The sequence below is a fragment of the Xenopus laevis genome, chromosome 2S, assembly GCF_017654675.1.
Source record: "Xenopus laevis strain J_2021 chromosome 2S, Xenopus_laevis_v10.1, whole genome shotgun sequence".
Lineage (NCBI taxonomy): Eukaryota > Metazoa > Chordata > Amphibia > Anura > Pipidae > Xenopus > Xenopus laevis.
In genome coordinates, this window is record NC_054374.1 from 42,436,240 (window position 1) to 42,460,104 (window position 23,865).

Sequence of the window (23,865 nt, forward strand, 5' to 3'; positions counted from 1 at the left end):
TACACATATGAACTGTCTGATGGACGCATATGGAATGCAAGTCGTCTTGCTCCTGTTAGGAATGACTTTGGAGAAGCTCCATTTGATGAAGAACATTTTCCTACTCCTGATGCCAACTGCAATAGGCCTGAAGAAAGTGAGCCTATAAGGCATACTGAGAGAATCAGAAAACTACCTGCATGGACCAAGGACTATGTGATGTGAAGAATGTATATTATTGCTTTATTATAGTTGTCCAAATGCTTTCCTACTATAGGGGAAATATGTGGTGTTTATACAAATGCCTGTAGATGTCACTGTGATAAGACTTATACTTCCTGGACAGCTTAAAACTGAAAGTGAAAGTTACTGTTGTGTAATGGCTGCGGATGTCTGCTAATAAAGCACTGTTATACTCTACTCATCCTCGGCTACCCAAAGCATAACACAATCTTTCGGGAGTACAGTACCAGCAGGTCAGTATTTTGTAGATATGTTCCTTTTGTCTCACACAGGTGACCATACACTTTGCATTGTCCCATATCCTTGGCCTATATCAGTTGTGGGAGGGCTTGGTCCCTCTTATCCATGTGTTTATGTCTGAATTGGACCGAATCCGGAGGAGCAGTCAATATACTATAAAGTCTGGTGATGAGACCTTTCTGCGGCAGCCCCTGCGCTGCTATAATTTCAAATGCTGTAGGACGGTTTGTCTTGATGTATGAGGCATAAGGTGCAAGTGACGGACCTGAAAGTATTCAAATATTTTAATGTCAATCATTGGTTGTTTCTCCTTGATTGTTTAAAAAGGTAACATCATGCTGATTTTACCTTTTTTGTGGATTAAGAAGATCTCTTATCATAAAAAGATGTAGTTTAGACCATTTAACACAGAATGATGGCTCAGTTCCTGGTGGGAATCATTCAGATAAGTAATCATCAGTGATTTAGCAGAGATCATCTTGTGTTTCAGCCAAATGGAGTAAGTAAGCTGAGAGAGCATTTGGGGAAATCTGATTGGCTGAGTTAAGGTCCCATGAGAGCATTTACGTTTTGTCATAAAGCTTTCAATGTGTCCCCAGGTAGTATAGGGGTGGTGGCATGAAGTTGTCTCAGCTCTGCGGCTTCATAACACTTTTGGAGTATAGGAACCCCTAAACCTCCCATTTTGATAGTTGCCATCATCGCCGACTTTGCAACTCTGTGACCTCGGTAAGACCATATAAAATTGTGGAATATAGCCTGTATGTCCTTGAAAGCTGTGGGAGAAATAGCAATCGGTAGCGTTTCAAACAGATAGAGATATTTGGGTAAAACAGACATTTTTATAGCTGCTATCCTCCCGCGCCAAGAAATAGTATATTTGTCCATTTCATGAGAGAGGTCTTCATTTGTTGTATAAGCAGTTTAAAGTTAAGATTGTACAGCTGGTCATGTGTTGTCGCAATCTGGGTCCCTAAGTACGTCATGGAATCCACCCTCCACCTGTAGTTGAACTTGGGCTTCAATGCTTCTAACTCTCTGGGTGGAATGTTGAGAGGGAGAGCTTCCATTTTATTAATGTTCAGCTTGTACCCTGAAATCTTACTGTATCTGTCTAGGACTTGATGGAGGTTTGGGAGGGAAATAAAAGGGTTAGTCATAGTGAGCAGGACATTGTCCGCAAATAAGGCTATCTTGTATTGTATGGAGTCCACCAAGACCCCCCCCCCCCCTATGTCCGGGTGTGTTCATATAGCCGCTGCCAGGGGCTCTATGCTAAGGGCATACAGAAGCGGAGAGGGGGGACAACCTGTCTGGTCTAGGTAGAAAGAGTATTATATAGATTTTGTATGGCTGACAAGTAAGGGTTTGAAAAGTGTAAATAGATATGTCCAGTCTAATCTATTGAATGCCTTTTCGGCGTCTAGGCTAAGGACTAAGGAGCTTTCTTTTAGTCTTTGGAGTATATCAATTAAATCTATAGTACGTCTGGTATTGTCTCCAGCCTGTCGTCCCTTGATAAATCCAACTTGGTCTCTATTTATACGTTTTGGCAATACTGATTTGCAAGAATTTTAGTAAACAATTTTAGGTCTGAATTAAAAAAGGGCTATTGGCCTATAATTTGTGCATTGTGTGGGGTCTTTCCCTTCTTTAGGTATTAATGATAAATATGAGGTTAGGTTGGAGGAAGGGATGGGCATACTGTGCAAATATTGATTAAATAACTTTATCAAATATGGTGTTAGAACATGTTGATATAGCTGGTAGTACTTATACGGTAGCCCATCTGGCATGGGGTTTTACCACTAGTGTTTGTCAGTTCTTCCATTGTAATGTCCTTATTTAATATATCTAGGTCCTCTTCCATAAGCCCTGGGAGGTCTAAGTTCACTAAAAATTCAGTGATTAGGTCAGTATGTTGCCTTTAGTCAACTGAAGGTGGGGTTAAGTTGTATAATTTGTAATAGTAGTCGTGAAACAAAGAGCCAATCTGCTCAGGATTGTAAGTTATTTGGCCTGAGGATGACATAAGGGATGTTATTCTAGATTGGGCCTGTTGGTCTTTTAATTTTCTGGCTAGTAAAGTATGCTGCTTATCTGCCTTCTCATAGAATCGTTGCCTTGTCCAAAGTACAGCCTTTTCAGCCTGCTTTTGCCGTAGGGCAGCTAGCTCTTTCCGAACATAATTAATCTTTATCAGTAAGGATTCAGTTTGCCCTTGGTTGTATTCCGTTTCTAGGTCTCTAAGTTGTCTATAGAGTTTGAAATAATTGATATTAACTGATTTCTTTTTATGTGCTGTTAAGGCTATTATTTGGCCCCTTAATGTGGCCTTATGGCCTCCCATAATGTGGCTAAAGAGTCTACAGAGCCCTTATTTATTTTGAAATGTTCTTTTTAATTGGCCTCAATTTGAGGGAACATTTCCTTGTCATGTAAGAGCGATTCATTGAGGCGCCAATGTGTTTCTAAGACAAGAGTGATCGTTGCGTGGTCTGATCAGGTGATCGGCATAATTTCCGATTGGCATGGTAAATGAAGGCACGGATAGGATATAAAAAAGTAGTCAATACGTGAATGCCGCTTATGAGTGGGTGAATAGAATGTTTATTGTCTTTCTATGGGATGTTTACTTCGCCAGGCATCAAATAATTGGGATTGCCGTATTACCTGTCTAAATGACATAGACATGTTGTGTGCCGTCTGAGGAAGGTTCTGACCTGTTAAAGTCTCCACCGATTATTATATATGAGGAGCCTAACTGTTGAGTTTTGGAGATGACTTTCCGTAGGAAGCTGATCTGGTTTTTTTTAGGTGAATACACAACAATAGTACATTAGCATACATTCCCTTTAGTAATAAATAATGACCATTTGGGTCTTAAAGTGTCTGGTCCACCAAAAAGGACAATCCTTGTGGTTAAGAATAGCTACCCCTGACTTCTTGTAAGGGCCAGAGGAGTAGTAAGCTTTTGGATACATTTTTGAGCTAAGCTTGCTAGGATTGTCCTTGTGAAAATGAGTTTCCTGAATAAGGGCTATGTCAGCCCGTGAATTTTCGAGTTCCTTTAAGGCTAGATATCTTTTATGTATGCTATTAAGGCCTTTCACATTCATAGATATAAACTTAGCCATAATACTCTAAAGGTGAAGTGAGCGTCTGCTTTATAGATCTGTAAAAAGTAAGGGAAGACATTCAGTCGACCAGAGTCCCTCATGCCTCTATATCGTAACATAAACAACAGAATTCCGTTATAAATGACCGATTCATAGTGAATAAGTATATTATGAACCATGTTTTCATATAGTTGGTATGCAATTAAAAGTTGCAGGTACCAGCATTTAAACAGTAAAATCATTATAAATCTCAAACAATATGAAGTAAATAGGGATATAGATATATATATATATATATATAGATATATATATATATATATATATATATATATATATATATATATATATATATATATATATATATCTATATATATATATATATATCTATATATATATATATATCTATATATATATATATATATAGAGCCTATAAGGGGCAATACAGGCATTTCTGGTGGGGGTGAGGATCCGTATACAGGTGGTTCTGTTGTCAGAGATCCTAGGGATCCATCTGTTATTTTATGACAAATTAGTAACCCATTCCTTCTGGGTTAGTAAATAAAGCACGTTGGTCTGGCCACTTACTCATCTCTAGGAGGTGAAGGGCTTAAAGCCAGCCTTGGTGGTGAGGCCCTTTGTTGGAATTTAGTCCATTGGGGGTTAATCGGCATTGGTGATCTCCTTTGTGGGGAATCCTTGTTTAGCGGTGCTGGATCTTTAGTGGGTAGGGCGAGTACTCTTAGAAATCTGCCTCCGTTTCGAGGATTGTGCAATGTATAGGTTTGACCTGCTCGTGTAACAACCAGCTTGAATGGAAATCCCTATCTATAGAGTATTCCATGATCTCTGAGTGTCTGCGTAATGGGTCTTAATTCTCGCCTTTTATTCAGAGTAATTTGGGAAAGATCTGTGAATATCTGGATTTTATGAGTGCAGAATCCCCATGTATGAGTTGCTCTTCTTTTTGACAGTATAGCTTCCCTGCCTTAATAGTAATGAAAATAAGCAATAATGTCTCATGGAGGCTTTGGTGCAGAAGGCTTGGGGCCTAGAGCGCGGTGCACCCTGTCAAATCTCCATACATCGCCTGATGTTTCTGGGCAGATGTGTATACACAATCCTTAAGATAGCCTTGTATCTCAGATGGAGTTATCTCCTCAGGTATCCCCCTAAATCTTAAATTTTGTCTCCTCTACCCATCTCCTCTAGGTCTTCACACATCTCGTAGTTGATATACTTCCCCTTTAAGGGCTGCGTTATCCTCCTCAACATATATCAGACGCTGTGCAATATTGTCTGTATACGTTTCCAGCTTATCGGTGAGCTCCCCAAGGTCTGTAATCTCTCTCTGAACCTCTTTTATTGCTGCATTAACAGCTGCAGACACAGTCTGTTTGATAGTAGAGGTTAATGCGTTCTGTAATAACGCTTGCTGGTCAGCTAATATTTGTGGCGTCACTGGCTGATCCTCTATTTGCTGTGTAGCAGTTGGATCTAATGTGGATCGTTGTGGGGAATTATGTAAAGGAGTGAGTGAGGGAGACATACTCACTGAGCGGGTTGGCAATACATCTGTGCGCGGTGAGCCCTGAGGTGAGTTGTCAGACTCAGCACCATCTTGGGATCTCGTCTCTGCGCCGCGGCTCGGAGTTTAATGCAGGAAAGGCGACATGGTGATGCGTTGTGCTCGGGTTCCACATCTGCCCATGTTGTAGTGTCACTTGTAAGTTACCCGAGCTTCGTTTATCTGCTCTTCAGATTGCTTAATATTGGGTTGATAGGGATCCGGCGGAGGAGCTCTTAGGATCTGCATCCGGTCTCCAGCATGGCTAAGGATACCCCCCTTTATGTGTGAAATTTGATCCAGCACCCACAGTAAATTAAAGAATCCGAATCAGAGTGCGGCTGCCTACAAGTGATTATATATATATATGTTACCTGGAGTGCGGTTTCTTTGCTATTTGGATATATATGTTTATATATTTCAGTTCTTTTTCTGTCCCGCGTTCAGGATACAGGCTCGCCCCAATCAATTATATCCAACCAGGTCTCACACTCTCTCTTTGTTGAAGCCCTGTAAGTAGCTATGATTTTAACCGCTGCCCAGGGACAACATCTGTAAGTTCAGGTTGCGACCAAGGCCAAGGCAGTATGGTTAACTGTTTGCTGCCTAGTTCCATCTTCCGCTTACTCTGCAGAACGCATTGCGTTGGTGATGCGCACTGAACATAATGGCCTCAGCCATCTAGGAATCTTTAACTTTCGCAATTTGCTAGCGTCTCTGCTACAATCTGTTGCCATCTTTGCTATAACAGTCACTCTTCGCACATCTGGTTAAAGGATTAACATCTGTGTATGTATGTGCAGCTTCTCATGTTTTGTATATGCCTGCAGCTATAACCTCCACCGGACTGCAAGATACAGGATGTATCATGTTTCAAGCATATCATGTTGCAGTCAAGCCATGGGCATCGGTGTCGGCACATTGCAATGTTCTTTGTCTGTACACTGAATATAAGCTTCTGTTACACCACCACAGCTTCCCGGATCCGAGAACACAGGGTTCCAGTAGCTGGTTACCCCAACACTGGTAAGCAATATTGCTTCACAAGGAACTACTCTTTATATCCTGCCCTATATTGAAGCCTTATATTTTCACTTGAGGATTTGGAATGTTCTTACAGCACCTTGCTGATCTAGGAGCCTAAATGTCACTTTAACTACGGAGTCCATCTTAAGCAGGATGGTTTCTCTTACTATAAATTACTAATTTTCTTCTGTGCTTTCAGACATTCTGGGAATCAGGAGCAAAAGGAGAGAGCAGCAAAAAAGTAAAAAATCTGCATTACCAGACAGAAGGCTGTGTCAAGAATTTATATCATTTGCCTCTAAAAGTTGGAAGATTTTATGAATAAGATGTTTCAATAAGTATCTATTGAGGGTGCTTTATGTAGAGCTATGGATAAGCTACTAAAGAAGCCTAGAGTTCAAGAGGAGGTCTGATCTTCATCTGCTGATCAGGAGAATTGGAAGATTCTGAGGAAGAAAATGAGACAATTAGCCTTTAGTTAGTGTCACCTGTAAAGCTGAAAGCTGTAGTACTGGATGATCCACTGGAGGGCACTTCCAAGATGGATAAACTGGCTGGTTGTTCGTACAGAAAGCAACTGTGTTTTCCCATGCATGAAATATATCTGACTTGGAAAATGAGTGGAAAACTCCAGATAAAAAATGCTTAATTTAAAAAAACTTTGATAAAATGTATCCCTTTCAGGAGGATCTTATCCATAAATGGATCACACCTCCTAAAGTGGATGCGCCTATTACAAGGATTGCTCGCAAGACAGACTACATAACATGTTGATGGGGTATCATTCTGGGATGTGATGAAAAAACATCAAGAGAGCGCACTAAGGAAGGCTTACCTGGTTGCTGACTCTGCCTATAGACCAGCCATTACTAATGTTTGTCTTGCAAAAGCCTCTAGAATTTGGTTAAAAATATTGGATACTTTTATCAGTTATGTTAGTAGGTCCAGGATTAGAGATGATCTGAATGAAATCAAGTTGGCCTCAGATTTCATAATGGAAGCAGCAACTGAAAATCTTAGGTTGGCAGCAAAGCCTATGGCACTTTCTGCTTCAACCAGAAGAGCACTATAGCTGCACTAATGGCAGGCTGATGCTGCTTCAAAACACAACCTATATGCTTTACTGTTTGAAGGAGAATTGTTATTTGGTTCAAATATAATTTCTAAGGTCACAGCAGGCAAAAACACCTTTTTACCGCAAGATAGAAGGAATAGAAGAAGTCCAGGCAATCCAATCTTTATTTCTGTCTTCCAAAGTCTCCCGGGGGCCCCAGAAAGATTGGTCCTTTTAGAAATTCTTGCTGAGGCAAAGGGTAATTATGCGAGTTCCAAATCAGAGGTATAGGTAATAATTTATTCCATCTTATTTCCTGATAAAAAAGAAAACAGGAGAATACAGAGCGATTTTAGATTTAAGAATTCTAAACAGGAGTCTACAGATCAAAAAATTCAAGATTTACAATTTAAGAAATATGCTGCAGAAATAGATCGAAGAGACTAATTAGTCTCCATCAACATAAAGGACACCTATCTGCATATTCCTGTGGCCAGCAGCTCTCGTGTTTCTTAAATTTTTTTTGTTCTAGGAAGATATTTTCAGTATCGGGCTCTGCCTTTTGGGCTAGCCACTTCACCAAGAACGATTACAAAATTTTTCATTAAGCTGATTGCAATCCTCAGGGAAAGGGGGGCAAATTCCCTAAGCGGCGAAAAATTTCGTCAGCTTAGCAGCCATCGCCACACTTCGCCAGGTACTAGCGCTAGCGTTACTTCGGCAAGCAAGGCGAAATTGCGATAGCGTTGGCTAATTTGCATACGAGTGAAAAGTGAAAGTTCAATACACGTATATGTTGCAGAAAATACATTACATTACACAAGCCCAGGGAACCTTAATAAAATATTATATGTTATACAAATGCCCTACACATGAGCCCTGGAAATTGAAACTGACAATATATCTAGCTCCATGTCAGATTTCAAAGTAAAATAAACAAAAAATCTGTTTGCTCTTTTGAAAAACGGATTTCGGCTCATAATTCTGCTGGAGCAGCACTACTGCCAGTGCCATTCCTTTGGCAGTTCCATAGAGTAGCTGTAGCTCCCAGGCCTCATTTTCTTCCTCCCTCCGGAGCACAACTCGCTGCGCCCATCACCCTCTGGCACTCAGCGATCAGCATGCACTTTGTGCACATACAGTCTTTCCAGCGGCAGTAGAGCTTGTGGCCCTTGAGCGCGGACACTACCCCGTGATTCCTGCAGTGTCTATAGATTATGCAACTATGGCCGCGCAAGTTGTGCTCCGAAGGCAGCAAGCCCAGGATCCGTGTGTGAAGAAGGAGGGACAGTGTATATATTAGTGAGTGACAAGAAGCCTGGAGAGAGGGAGGAATAGGTCTGGTATGAGAGAGCAGCAGGATCCAGCTTCTTGTGCCCGGCAGGAGACAAATGGATTCCACATGTGATCCCTACAGCTTGTGAGCATCAGGGATCTGGCAAGCCTGCATAGCTGGGCGATGTAGAGGGCTTCTCCCAGAAGAGCACGGAGAACCCGAGCCATCGCTTAGATCCTTCAGCTGCCCCGTGTCTTCCAGTGGTCTGTACTCGGGAACTGGTAGTTACACAGAAACCGGGGTGATTTGTACAATTTTGCGCTCCCTGATGCAGCAGCCGCTTCACATGCTGTCAGTACACCATGAGAGAGAGCCAGGGAGGAGAAATCCAGTGCCACACAATGGATGGTCGCCATATAGTCTTTTCTGAACTGGAATGGAAATAGAGTTTCGGTAAGTTATTTCTTAATAAAGGCTTTGCTATTTTAAAGTTTTAATTGTCTTGGTGTTTATTTTTTTATAAAAATTTTTGATGCTACTGTTCCTTTAACTGATATGTTTTGAAAAAAAATATGTTTTCCAGTGACAGAATCCCGATTGGATGTGGCTTCATCTACGGATTCTAATTTTGGCCTTTCCGTACTGCAAGAAGTTTCTTTGCCTCAATAAATATGTAATTGGCATCATATCTCCCTCCCTCGATTGCTATTGTACCTGTATATCATACAAGTGACTCACTGACAGGAGTGCAGTGAATAGGGAAAGAGGAAATTTATCATACTTGCAATAACTTTCTTTTCCTGGAACAAACTCATGGCAGTGGGTATCTATCCCTCCCTATCCTAACTTTGGGAAACCCTAGAACCGGAGGTGAAGGGGAGAGGATGAGGTTTTTTTATTTGCTATGCTAATTACGGTCTGTCAAATCCTGCGGGGGCAAGGAAACACAGAAGTGACCCACTGCCAAAACAATATCTATATGCAAATAAAGAAGCGGCACTCGGTATCAAATTGCAAAATGTGTATTCGAAAAATCACATCACAATTGCGATGTTTCGGGCACAATGTCTGCGCTTTATAAAGCCATATTAAATGCAAAACCTCTACCTGGCTGCATTTAAAGGGAATCACAGGAAATGACGTCATATAATGTATTCATCATTTGTTAACCCTAAAGGTAACATATTTCATCTGACTCTTCTATATATATCTTAATCTCATAAAAACAGAAACAAGTCATAATCTCTATTGAGACCTGTTGGATGAAGAGATTTCAATTTGTCTATCCATCATACCGCCTTTCTTTTTAATTTCAATTCCCTGTCCCCACCTCTCTTGAGGGGGGGGCAACATTTTCCAATATCATAAATTTTAGTTGATCAGAGGTGTGGCCTTTTCCCACAAAGTGCTTTGAAACAGGTAATAACATATTGCCCAAGTTAATGGCTGACCTGTGTTGTGATATACATCTGTGTGGTACCTACATAGATGAGACCACATGGACAGATCAGCACGTATATCGCTAATTTGGAAATACACGTGTAATAATCCCGTATCTGCACAAAAATATACCAATGTTTTCATATCTTACTTACAGAGTCACAGTTGAAATGTCACAAACGGTATCCGTCCTCCCTGTGGTTTTTTAACCCTTGGATGACTAACTCTATGTTGGGCCTTGCATATCACTTTCTCTGGATAGCCTCTATCTCTGAATTTCTGGCACATCTTATTTTCTTGTATTTTTTATCATCAACTCCACTCACCAATCTTTTAACTCTAGAAAGCCGACTCACCAGTATGGAACTTTTGATATGTACATGGTGTTGACTTTGAGTGTAAAATCTGGTTCCTATCTGTAGGTTTTGTATAACTTGAGGTACCCAGTTGTCCTTCCTGGTCTTTATACACCAAAACATCAAGAAAATGTATGTTTTTGAGATCATATGAAATAGAAAAAGTGATAGAAGGATGCATACCATTCAGTCTGTTGTGGAACCGCAATAGGGAGTCAACGTCACCCCGCCATAGTACAAAGACATCATCGATGTGTGGCATAGTCAATGTCCTTGTAAATGTACTGTTCTTCAAATTTAGCCATGAAGGCATTAACATACAACAAGGCGACGTGCGTTCTCATCGCGGTTCCATGTAGCCGTAGGTAAAACTGCTCCTTAAAAGTGAAATAATTGCAGCTCAAAATGATCTCAAGCATCTGTAAAAGAAAAGACATCTGCTGTAAAGAATAAACTGTCTTCTCACTTAGTATCCATTCACATGCCTGTATCCCATCTTGATGTGGTATTGAGGTATAGTATATAAACTGGCAGCATCAAAGGTTGCCAGTAACATATCACTCCTAATTTGGCTCTCGAGGGACTGTAAACATTGCAAAAAGTGTCCAGTGTCTTTAATGTAAGAGGGCTAAGTATCCTGTCCAGTAATATAGCCAATGGACAGAACACTGAGACCCTGCCCGAAACTATAGGCTGACCTGGTGGACAAATTGGGTCCTTGTGTACTTTTGGTAAGGTACTGCATACAAAAGCGGTGTAACTGCATTCTTTTCAGTCAAATAGGTACGTAGCTTATCACCCCTTCATCATATATAGTACCTAATAAATTTCTTATGCAACGTATGAGATTAAAGATCAGATCACAATGTAGAGGTTTATAAACCTCTCTATCTGCTGTTGGCCTTCAATTTCAGAAATATAGAATGTAGTATCCATGATCGCTATAGAGCCTCCTTTATCAGAGGGCTTTATAGTAATATCTGTTCTTTCTAATAAATGTCGCAAAGCTTTTTTTTTTAGCTAATGTAAGGTTAAGTGTCTCACTGGGGCAATCTCCACTAGTAGTACACAAACTATTCACTTCAGATTCAGTGTTGTTAATGTAAGTCTCCAAAGGCGAATACGTAGTAGGTGGAACATACATACTCTTATTGCGGAGACCAAATGTAGAAAAATCAAACACATTACAGTCCACATTATTAAAGTCATCCTTAGGATGTTGATCAAAGTGAACTTTGAGTCTTAATAGGTGAAAAAAGTTATACAAGTCAATATCCAATTGAAACAATCAAATGATTTTTCCGGACAAAAATTCAAATCCATCGTAAGTACTGACTCCTCCACCTCCGATAGCTATTTACATAGTTAAATCAGGTTGAAAAAAGACAAAGTCCATCAAGTTCAACCCCTCCAAATGAAAACCAAATATCCATACACATACCCCTCCCTACTTTCACATAAATTCTATATACCCATACCTATACTAACTATAGAGTTTAGTATCACAATAGCCTTTGTTATTATGTCTGTCCAAAAAATCATCCAAGCCATTCTTAAAGGCATTAACTGAATCAGCCATCACAACATCACCCGGCAGTGCATTCCACAACCTCATTGTCCTGACTGTGATGAACCCCCTACGTTGCTTCAAATGAAAGTTCTTTTCTTCTAGTCTAAAGGGGTGGCCTCTGGTACGGTGATCCACTTTATGGGTAAAAAGGTCTCCTGCTATTTGTCTATAATGTCCTCTAATGTACTTGTAAAATGTAATCATGTCTCCTCGCAAGTGCCTTTTTTCCAGAGAAAACCACCCCAACCTTGACAGTCTTCCCTCATAATTTAAGTCTTCCAAGCTCATTTATATCCCTCTATGCAGAAGATACTTTATTGGCATATACTATGATGCCTATAGGGTATTTATTTCATAACTGTTAAAATTAGCTTGTTGCATACATTTATTGTTCATTTTCTAATAACAAGACTTTATTACTCTTTGTTGTGTTCCTTACAGATTTAGGGATATTTTTCTTCCTGGCATGCTCTATGATGTCACTTTTACATTTAATCGCCTACTGCTGAGAATCCAGCACCGAGCAGTGGATCTAGTTAAAGAAAATAGCTTGAAAGAAATTATTTTTCCAACAGGTTCTCATGAGCGCATGATTGATGTGGGAAAACTGTGGTAAGTTATAATAGTTATATCTAATTTTATAACTATTATTTTAAAACTTTATAATGATGCTTAGGCGATAAAGTGTTTCTAGTTGTGTTTTTCATTTTCTATCAATTACCGTAGTTACCATTTTAAAGCCTCTTAAAGCTGTAGAAGAGTTCAGTTTAAAGGAACAGTTACACCAAAAAATTAAAGCGTTTTAAAGGAATAACAGTATAACATACTGTAAAATTGGTGTGTTTGCTTTAGAAACTATAGTTTATATAAAAAAGCTGCTGTGTAGCCATGGGGGCAGGCTTTCAAGCACAGAGTACACAGTAGATAACAGATTTGTTCTGAAGAATCCTATTAAATACTACAGGGCTTATCTGCTATCAGCTGCTTATCCTGTGCCTTTTCTCCTTTTTCAGCTTTGAAGGGCTGCCCCCATGGCAACACAGCAGCTTGTTTATATAAACTATAGTAGAGTTTCTGAAGCAAAAATACCAGTTCTACAGTGCAAGGCAACAGGACATTATATTTTCATTACATTAAGGAACTTTATTTTTTTGTGTTACTGTTCCTTTAATACATTGCCATATACATGCCAACTAACATGTATTGTTCAGATGATGAGTACAGAAACAGATGTGTCCAACAGGATGTTGTGTGCTTCTAAAAATACAGATGCTGATATTCCATATTCCATATTCTTGCAGTCTCTATGACAGAAGCCTTGAAAGTAACAATGAACAGTACAATGCTGTAAAGCATATTTTAAGCGGAATGTCTAGACCTGCTCCATATATAATCTTTGGCCCACCAGGAACTGGGAAAACGGTTACATTAGTAGAAGCAATCAAACAGGTATGCAAAATAAAGCAACTTGGCATGGAAATGTAGGGGTTGTATTTACATATATTTATATATAGCAGCAAAGTAACATGTTTCAAAACCTTTCCTGTGAACTGAAGTAGTTGTTACAACAGTAATAGAAATGAAGCCAAATCTGTAAATTGCCATACATTAAAATTATTTAAAGGAATTTGACCAGGTTGTGGAAGATATCTTTGGCAACTTCTCTTAATACAGGATATGATTATGTTAAAATAGAGCTTGCCAAATTTCTCTTGTTAAGTGTGAGTCCCTTAAAATGCTATTAGGTGAACATAAAGATGTTAAAAAAAAGTGACAAGCTCTTGTTCACTATTTCTTTTCTTCTTTATTTTCTTGGTATTTATATAGTGCCAGTACATTTCAACAGCTCTCTTACATAGATTATACATCATTTGCATAAGTCCTAGCTTCTTCTGACAAGCAAATGAGATATGAAAGTTAAATGCCCCTGATGCAAGCGCTAGAGTGCTTAGTGGAGTAGGTGGTGCAAAAATCTGTCACAAGTGAAAGAATGTCACACTGGAGGGAGCAAGGCAGCCCTTTGCACTCTATACCCACAACCACTCCATAACTTGAACATTATTTAGATGCTGAAGTGAGGGCAGGGTCGGACTGGGGGGTCTGGGGCCCACTGGGACTGCTGTCCAGGCTCCCCTACTGTGGTGCTGCTCGGCGCAGACGGCGATGCACGCAGCTGAAGATTTTTTTGTACAATTCCGAATATCAGGAGAGGGGGTCTGGCCCAATGGGGGCCCATGAGGTTGGGGCCTACCGGGTTTTTTCCCAGTCCGACACTGAGTAGAGGATGTATGGGGCGAGTACGGGGCACCTATGTGACTCCCCAGCCTGCCCCCACATGAATGCAGCACTGCTGAACATAGGCAGAGCTGTATTTATCTGAAAAATACAAGTCGTTTTCTTGAGTGCAATGACTTGTGGGTAGGGTGCAGAGTGCTCTTAAATTAGCCATATGTTGTATACTTCATTGTCTATTTTGGGTAAAATGAATACAGATTAAACTGAAAAAATGCTACTTGCTAGATGCTAGATATTCTGCTGAAAGGGGTCCCCAATCTTTTTTTACCTGTGAGCCACATTCAAATGTAAAAAGAGTTTGGGAGCAAGACAAGCATGAAAAAGTCCCAGGGACACCAAATAAGTGCTGTGATTAGGTATTTGGTAACTCCTATGTGGACTGGTAAACTACAAGAGACTCTGTTTGGCAGTACACCTAGTTTATTTGCAACCAAAACTTGCCTTCAAGGCAGGAATTCAACAATAAGCATCTGCTTTGAGGCCACTGAGAGCAACATCAATGGGGTTGGTGAGCAACATATTACTTACGAGCCACTGGTTGGGGATCACTGATATAAGAAAATGTCTCTGGCAACTCCACTCCCAAGGGGGCACCTAGTAACTACAACCTATATAATTTGGAAGCCTGCTTCTTCTCATGAAAATTCTACTTTAGAATTCAAAAAAACGTTACTGGGTGTATTTCCCTTTAAGGGGAAAATACAGCTTGTAAAATTTTTTGTCGATTTTCATGTATCCTTGGGTATGAAGTTCTTCTGTGTATATCCCAGAAACAGCAGCAGCTTTAGGCAGTTGTCTCCCTTGCAGCACTGGGGTTCTGAATTTCATTTTGCTGTGGGCTCTGTTTGCTAGGAATTTATTAGATCTAATTTACACTAAATATGTTGATGAATCACTGTTTCTCATGGTTTTTTATGACAATGTATTTTACAAATCATTTGTATCTGTATTCCTTTATATCTCCAGCTCATTGAAATATTATGTTCAAACTCTGATTCTTCTTGTGGAGTTTAACTACCTTCAGAACAACGAGGGGACAATTTCATGAATCATGGGGACTAATATGATTACAACTGACCCCTATGACAGCAGGAAGTCAAGTTACTGACAGATATAATTGCACCTCGGTGATTAGCAAGCTGTATTGTTGGTATTGCATGAGATTTAGTGCAATGCAGCCCACTGATGTCATGCACCTTGCATGTCTCTTGTTGTACCATAAATAAGAGCATGCACCATTCCTTATATTACCAATAAGTGCAGCCTTGTACCCTTTTTGTTTTTGGCTTCACTGCATAAATAAGTACCACTTCCTTTTTGCAGACACCTTCCCAGTCATCCCCAACCTAACGTATATTTGCCCATCCTTTTCTCACTTATCTGCTTGTATTTACTTTTTGCCAAACCTTCCAAGTCAATCTTGCTTTGAGGACACTGAGAGCAACATCCAAGGGGTTGGAGAGCAACATGTTGCTCACAAGATACTGGTTGGGGATCACTGTTATGTTTACACAATTAATTTAGTCCTGTTCCAACTTATAATGGTTCTCTATCATATTTCCCTGTTTCCTTTCCTGTCTGCACTACTGATATTTGTTGCTCAATTAGATATGTTTCAGGTTCTCTGCTTTTATGGTATTTAACAACCCCTTCCACGCTCTTCTACTAATTACCATAATGGCATAACCAGGCTGCACTTGAGTATTTCAGATGGATGATTTTTCCTTAATAATAACATTCAAATTATAAATTAGCATTTAACAGTATGCACAGAAACAAAAGTATTAGGAAAGATACTTTCGCAAAAACAGTTCCAACTCTTGATATTAACATTATTTGCATTAACTCTTTAACTCATGATTTGTGGCATATGCTAATTGGGTTCATATTCACAGGTTCTGAAGTTAATCCCTGATGCTCATGTCCTCGCGTGTGCTCCATCAAACAGTGCCTCAGACCTACTCTGTGAGCGCCTCCTAAAACACGTGAACACCAAAGACATTTATAGGATTATAGCCATGAGTAGAGACATTCGTACAGTTCCAGAAGAAATCAAGGTAAATTAATTCTGAGAGGTCATCTCAGTATTGGTTATAACTGCTGGATTAATAAAAGTTATTAGCATACCTCTGTAGGGGGTTATAGTAAGGGTAATTATAAGTGTGGAATACTTTATTTAGAAACCTGTTATCTCTGTTATTTTACAACAGTACCATGAACTTCATCCCAACTAAGCAGCATGAAACCATAAAACCAAAGTCACACATAGTGGCCCATGTATTAACAATGGAATTATGATTTTTTTTTCCCAAAAATCTCAAAATATTCTAAAAAACTCTAAAATGTTTACATTGATTAACTGAAAAAAAAAAAACACGAAAACCTTTAATACAAAACTACGCCAAATAAAAGGGAGCTGCGCTGATCTTATTGGACCACTTTAAGTCTTTAAGACTTGTAGGAGGTAGTAGATTTTTTTTCTCTAAGAATTTGAACTCAAATTTTTATACCGTAGGTTTTTCTTATTTTTTTAACTCATATTTGATAATTCACACTTTTATATTCGGATTTGTTGATAAATTCAATTGTGCTTTTAGTTTTTGTAAAATTAGTTGGTTTCAAAAACCTTTAAACAACTAAAATTCAACCTATAATAAATAAGCCTTTAATGGAGGAATGTAATATGTTTCGTTAGCGGACATTCATAAAGACTAAAAAATAGTGAAAATATTAGAAAAAAAGCCATTTTAAATAACACTTGCAATTTTAAATTATATTCCCCCTTACGTGTATGTTCTGCTTTTCTCTGTCTGCATTTTGGAGGCAGGTGGAGAGAAGCGGATCTGCTCCTATATGCTTCCATTTTCAGTTTCACTGATAGTGCCAGCGTCGGCCTTAGTGCAGCTCCATGGAGTGGATATTGGCACATAAGTTGCGCAAACATGTATATTTCAGGAAGATCTCTGTGTCTTTTAGTTTAGCTAAATACGAAAAGATATAGGAGCAGATATACTTCTCTGTGCCTGCCTTCAAAATGCAGGCAGAGGGAAGCAGGACATACACTTAGGGGGTGATTTATCAAGGATCGTATTTTGAACATATTCGAATTATATTTTCAAACATTTGAATGCCTGGTATTTATTAAACAAAAAGAAAACTCGAATACAAAGAAAATCGGCGTTCCTATAAGCTGGCAAGTTCATGTTGAAGTCAATAGGAGTTGTACTAGGCAAAATTTAAGCCATTTTTCCATTTTTTTTAATTCAAGATTTTCGAGTTTTTGACTTTGTAAACTCACAAACTTACATTTGGATTTTTTCATAAACAAACAAAGTTTTTTTAAATTGTAAGTTTATTCGAACTAGAAAAAAACCTCACAAATTAGATTTTTGATAAATAAGGCCATTATTGTGCCTTTGACCTTAATGTATGGAGATCCAAATTATGGAATGACCCCTTATCTGGAAATTCCAAGCACTTCAGTTAATAGATCCCATACCTTTATTTCAATTTAGGGCTGCTATGAGTTTTAGTCTGTAATGCCTTGTTGTGCTAGTGGTACATTATGAACAGGGCAGAGATGGAGAGATGATTCAGAAGTAATCTGGTATAACCATCTAGAACTCTGTTGACTGAACTACATGTCCGACACATAATATGTCTTGCTGTTTTCTGTATCAGAGAAATCTGCATTCTTTATTCAAAACTAATCCCCAAAGTTGCTTGGAGATTGCCCATATTCTTTTATTCGTAGAGTTGCTGTAATTTGGACATCAGTAGAATGAATTATGTGTACCCTTCTAAAGAAGAACTGAAGAAATACAAAGTGATTGTTTCAACACTTATTACTGCTTCAAGGTGAGTTGAATTCAGTTTTTTTGCATTATTATTTTTTGAATATTGAATTAGGGAATCCAGAAGTATTCCGACTTTATTTCTAAATTCCTATTTACAAACACATCCCTCACTGTCAGAAATACAGAAGGACATTTAAGTTGCAGTTGTGGCCGATTTGCTAATGGACGCAACTGCACACATTTTTCATTTCCAATTGGGCACAGTTGTGCCAATTATTTTTAAAGTCTGGTGTAATTTCCAGTGTTCACCATGCAAGTGACCCATGTGCCCAATTCTTTAGGGCCCGGTGGGAACCCTGGAGCACATTTTGCCACAAGTGATTTTAATGAAAGTACTTTTAGATGTGACTTACTGGGTGAAAAGCACAAGATGCCCACATATCTGAGTGCATCACTCATGGGCACTGTGGCTGACTGCTTTATGTTTCCCCTTCCTGCTCACACACATGTAGAGGCGGGGCAGGTGCAGGCATTATAAAATGCTCTGGCAGGGGAAACTTGGGGAAGCCCAAGGACTGTCAGAATTACCCTTTAGTTGTAGTCGGAGAGCCCTACTCCTGTTTTCATCTACGCCCTTTTGGGGCCCCTGAACTTTCTGCTGCGGAACAGGCAGGGATCCTCAACACATCCAAGGTAATTGGCATCTAAAGGATCAGTGGACAAGGTTACAAAGTCGTGGATAGGCGAAAGGTCAAAATAAAGGTGGCAAGGTATCGAGGTCAGAAGACAGACAAAAGGTCAAATCTAGTAGATCAATAGGTCGTAATGCTTTAGCAGAAGTCAGAAACATTAGAACCAGCTTGGACAAAGAAAACAAACAAAAAGCATCATTTGAATGCCAATACGTGACGTCAGCAAATCCGCCTGCTTCATGACGCACCGTTATTGAGCATGTGCGCCGATGACGTCATTGCACATGCGTGTTTTCGCCTGATCTGGCCAGAGGATCTTTGTGTTACTGTGCCCTTACTTATAGCTCAGCTTTGATCTTAACCAACCCTGCTTCTCACCATTTCCTCTCTCATCACAAGAACTCCTTGCCTTGAACTATCAGTCTTTAAACATTATTGAAACTGCAGAAATATAGCAGAGCTCTACCAGCCAGTAAAGAGTTTGTCAGGAACACTGTAAAACGCAAAGTAAGAGAAGCTCTGTAACTATTTGCCCAACCCCACGCACACATTCCCACAGACAAATAACATTTCTCCACAAATTATCTACCCTGCTAAGCATGCCACTTTTAGGGCATTTGCCAAATAGTATGCAGTAACCTGTGTATAGTAACTTTTTTGTTTTAAACAAGTCTTTATTTGAGCATTTGTTCTTCACCATTTTCTGTGTTCAGTGGGAAAAGTAAATTCCATGTTATGTTTTGGATGTATACTTTTATAGTTTTTTTTTATCAAGCTTCACCATTGAGTGTGTTTGCAGCATGTATTTGCTGTGGGACAAGGGCCCTGTCCTAATTTGTTATTTTTTAAGACCCTCATGCTTGATGTCTTCTTTAATCTTATTTCCTCATGTCAACCATTCACTTCCTAACCTAGATATGCTCTTCTTTGTTTGTGCTTAGGAGATGCTAATGGAAACTCTCTCATGTATCATATTCCTTTTCAGGCTAGTTGGTGCAAAGTTTCCTTATGGCCATTTTACTCATGTCTTTATTGATGAAGCGGGCCAAGCTGTGGAGCCTGAGTGCGTGACAGCCATTGCAGGTACATTATAAATGCAACAGAATAAATGCAATGCAATAAAATGATAAAAATCAGTAAAATAAAAAATAGAGACTATGATAAATTGTTAAAATACCAGATCCACCAGTCATACTGGGCAGTAAAACTTTTTAGGGCACAAAAGTTTGTATTTGTGTATATGTCCTAAAGTTGTATATGTATTTGGGTTTGCAGAAGTTTGAGTAAGTGTGCAAATTATAAAACAGCAAGAAAACAAAAAGACAGCAGGATGGCCTCTGCCAGGTGGGATCCATTGCAGATTGTGTGTAGCAGGAAGTATGGGGTGGTGAAATTTGGGTTTCAGGAAAGTGACCAATAAGCAGACATGTAATTTTTTTGTGTTTGCTGATGAATCCTAAACCACCTGGGTCTATAGATTGACTGCAAGCTAACATATGCTCATTCCCTAGGGAGCTGTGCAAAGTTATACTGCACTTCAAAGATGGTTAGAGCCGCCTTTAACATACAATACAGGAAATGCCAGAAAAATTTGATTCGACATTGCTGGCATTGCCTTTGCGTAACAACAGTATATACTTTTGAACATGGTGCTTCCTTAACACTATATTGCAGACATATATTTTATGCCTTCCTGGTCAGTGTGCTTTGCTCACTGCCTTTGCCTCTTGCAGTATTTCCAGTTTCCTCTTAGTTTCAGAGCGGCTTTGTTTTTACCCTGTTTAATAGAGCACAGTCTGCATACAGTAGAGCTTTATTCAAGAGGTGTGTGGGGGGGGGGTGGAAAGTCACATAGATGTCCTCCCATCCAGTCCCCTACCAGTCTCATCTGAATGAGGAGTGGTAGAGAATGCAGTCTCCATGCTTAGTGCCCTGTGGCAGGTGGTAAGGGCAGTGTAATTTCTCCTACCGCACACCTGTAGTTAACCAATCCTGCAACTGGTGGTGCGTCTCTTCCGTAGACCCGGCCGGGTCCCCTAGCAACGTATATGTATAGAAAGACGGATCTGCACACACTCTGATTAATGCAGTCGGGGAGTATCCCCTTTCATTTAGCCACCAAACATGTTGATGATGTTTGGTGGCTAAATAAAAGGGGATACTCCCCGACTGCATTAATCAGAGTGCGGATTCGTCTTTCAATACATATAGGTGGTAAGGACAGGACAAGCTGGGAGCCATGGCACTGTGGTATGTACCTAGTGCCAGAATTTTTTATCTAGTGTGAGGCACAGACCGCAGCCAAATTGGGAAAACGCCATTGCTGAATAAGCACTAAGGGCAACCCCCCCCTCACTTCTTCCCCTGGTCAATAGAACATGGCTCCTAAAATATACCTGAACAACAGAGATTAAAAAACAGAGACCAAACATGTTTCATGCCATTTTGTATTTTGTAGGAATTATTGATGTGATGGATATGGAAACTAACAAATATGGTGGACAGGTAGTCCTAGTTGGTGACCAGCAACAGCTTGGGCCTGTACTGCGATCTCCACTGGCCATACAACATGAACTAGGTCAGTCAAAAAGGTCTTTATTTTCTTCTTCTACAGTGTGAGCTGTATATTCGTTGCGGCAGGTAACCCCTTTACAAATTATATTGTTGTACTTGGTTTCTTGCACCTCTGCTGCCCATAAAACACACAGAGAAAAAAACTCTACATACGTTAAATTGACTTAATGGAAAACTATACCTCCTGAACAATGTAAATAAACCATTTTCATAATATATACTATATATATATATATATATATATATATATATATATATATATATATATATATATATATATATATATATGTATATATATATATATACTTTTTTAGTAGTATGTTCCTTTTGGGTAATAATAAATCTGTTGCTTAAATATTCATTTTAGGGGTAAAGTTTTCCTTTAACTATAAATAAAACTTTTATCATCTGTAAATTAAAAGTGCAGGACCATTTCCAATTTAAAGGGAATGGCCACCTAAGAAAATAATAGTTTGCCAAAAATAAAAGAATTCATAATTCTATAAAACTATGCAATATGCATTCATTACACATTTGCTATGTGTGTGTGTTATTTGTATATGTATTGCTACTGAAAGCAGTGTTTGTCCCTTTTTATTCTCTGCCCTAATGGCTCAGGCTGTTAATACAATGTAAGGCAAGCCAGCTAAATATCACACCAGTCTTTGGGGTTTATTTATCAAAAAGTGAAGTTAGAGATCATCATAGTCCTCTGGAGTGAAATTCCACCCCTCTCCAGTCATTTTGGGATTTTTAAAAGAGTATTTATCATTGGGCGAAAGGGAAAGTACATGCTTTTTTTTTTTTTTAATAAATATGCCTTTCAAAATCCCATAGAAATGAATGGACAGTGCCGTAATTTCACTCTAGCGGACTGTGAGGATCTCTAAATTCACTTTTTGGTAAATATACCCCAAGTTGGGGAACTAAGACTTTGAAACATTGTTTAAGAACTAACAACCAGGCGTTAAGAAAATGCTGCTTTTAATAGCAATTGTTTTTACAAATATCTTTTGTAAAAGCACGGAAATTTTTTAGTAAATGTATATTGGAAAGTTGTTTAGAATTATGTTTTCTTTTATTAGGCATAATAAATATCTTACAGCCTTCAGAAAACAAAAAGCATTGTGATATGAAGGCACTTGCTTTGCTACATAAGAATTTTGAAAGGGTTTGAAATGAGAGCAGAAAACTACCAAAATGCAAATGTTAGAATATGAAGAGATTGGAAAGGGTTAAATCAGGCAAACAGGTAACAAGGTACTCAGTCAGTACACTACGTTAGTGACATTGCACAGAAACACACTCTCTTTGGTGAAACTATGAATATGCATGCAGTAAAGTGTGAATTTTCACGTCATTCAAAGTTTTTTCATAATATCACTGATGTTTGAGGCATGGGGAAATTTTCTCAAAAAATAATCTTGAAAAAAAAATTGTCTTAATAAAAAAAGCAGAGGTTTATTTTAATTTTGCAGACCTCCATTAAAAAATCAATAAGCATAACTCTTATTTAACACAGTTCATAGACTTGCAAAGCAGACTTTGTTGCAAAAAACTGATATTTAAGTCATAGCAACTCTTCTAAGATCTCACCCTGCTTGCGCATAACTCCAGCCTTTTATAGAAGTCAGAACTCCCATCATGCACTGCAGCATTCATTCCCTTTAAATTCCAGGAAGTGTTACTGGCCTGCCTCTTAAAGGAGAATTCAACCCTAAACTTAAGAAACCCCTACCCCCCTACCCTACATAGACCATATTCCCTCCCTCCTCCTCCAGCATAAGTGTTACCCCGGGCAAATGCCCCTAACGTTTTACCCCTCGGTGCAGATTCAGGCATCGGAGTTCATGGCGCCATCTTCTTCTCTTCGGAAATCTTCGGAATATAACATTTAATTTCTTACCCTTTCATTATACATTTGTATTAGGTAATGGTAAATTAAAGAATGAAATAGGAGGGATATTACTGGGAGCATTTGCTGTAGATAATGAGTTCCTAAAGTGGCTGCTGTATTTATTCTGTTAGGACCTTGACACAATTTATTTGGCGAAATATTTACCATGTACTGTTTATAAATTGCTATGTTTTTTAAGTTTCAAATAGGGGTGTTTTGATTGGACATGAAAGTTCACAGAAGTTATGGTAAATATGCCCCATAGAAAAATATCTAGGCCAGTGTGATACCTTATAAATGCAGGCCAAAAAACAGCCGATCCACTTGCCTTTGCTCATTCCTCTGCCTGCACGGACACTGAACTGGCCAAAATGTGCTCTGTGTATGTGTACACAGGGCAACACAGTGCTTGTCAGTGCAGACTGAGTATATCGGCTGTTTCTTGGTCTGCATTAATACATAGACCAAGAAAAAGCCACATGTGGTACTAGCCTAAATGTCACCATTACAAAAAAGTTTGTCTCCAAGTGTTATCCTTGCTGAAGATAAAAGCACACTTTAAAACTATTTGTTTTTATGCTGCAGAGTTCTATTTTTAATCTATGCAGGTATTTCTTTCCTGGAAAGACTGATGACACAGAATCCTCTCTACAGTAGGAAGGAAGGGAAGTATGACCCACAGTTTGTCACTAAGTTGCTGAAAAACTATAGGTCAGTTGATCATATATTATATATGAATTCTG

The 23,865-nt window shown here is 39.0% G+C and overlaps 1 protein-coding gene across 1 annotated transcript in view; it reads left to right on the top strand.

Moving 5' to 3' along the window:
• XB5951253.S (provisional ortholog of Mov10 RISC complex RNA helicase S homeolog) overlaps nucleotides 1-23,865 on the top strand; it is a 111,418-nt gene that overhangs the window by 46,886 nt on the left and 40,667 nt on the right. Inside the window, exons 9-15 of the mRNA XM_041583711.1 lie at nucleotides 12,309-12,479; nucleotides 13,169-13,316; nucleotides 16,058-16,219; nucleotides 17,917-18,020; nucleotides 19,637-19,734; nucleotides 21,110-21,229; nucleotides 23,731-23,833. Of these exons, the coding sequence (XP_041439645.1) occupies nucleotides 12,309-12,479; nucleotides 13,169-13,316; nucleotides 16,058-16,219; nucleotides 17,917-18,020; nucleotides 19,637-19,734; nucleotides 21,110-21,229; nucleotides 23,731-23,833 (906 nt within the window). The remainder of the gene's footprint in view (nucleotides 1-12,308; nucleotides 12,480-13,168; nucleotides 13,317-16,057; nucleotides 16,220-17,916; nucleotides 18,021-19,636; nucleotides 19,735-21,109; nucleotides 21,230-23,730; nucleotides 23,834-23,865) is intronic.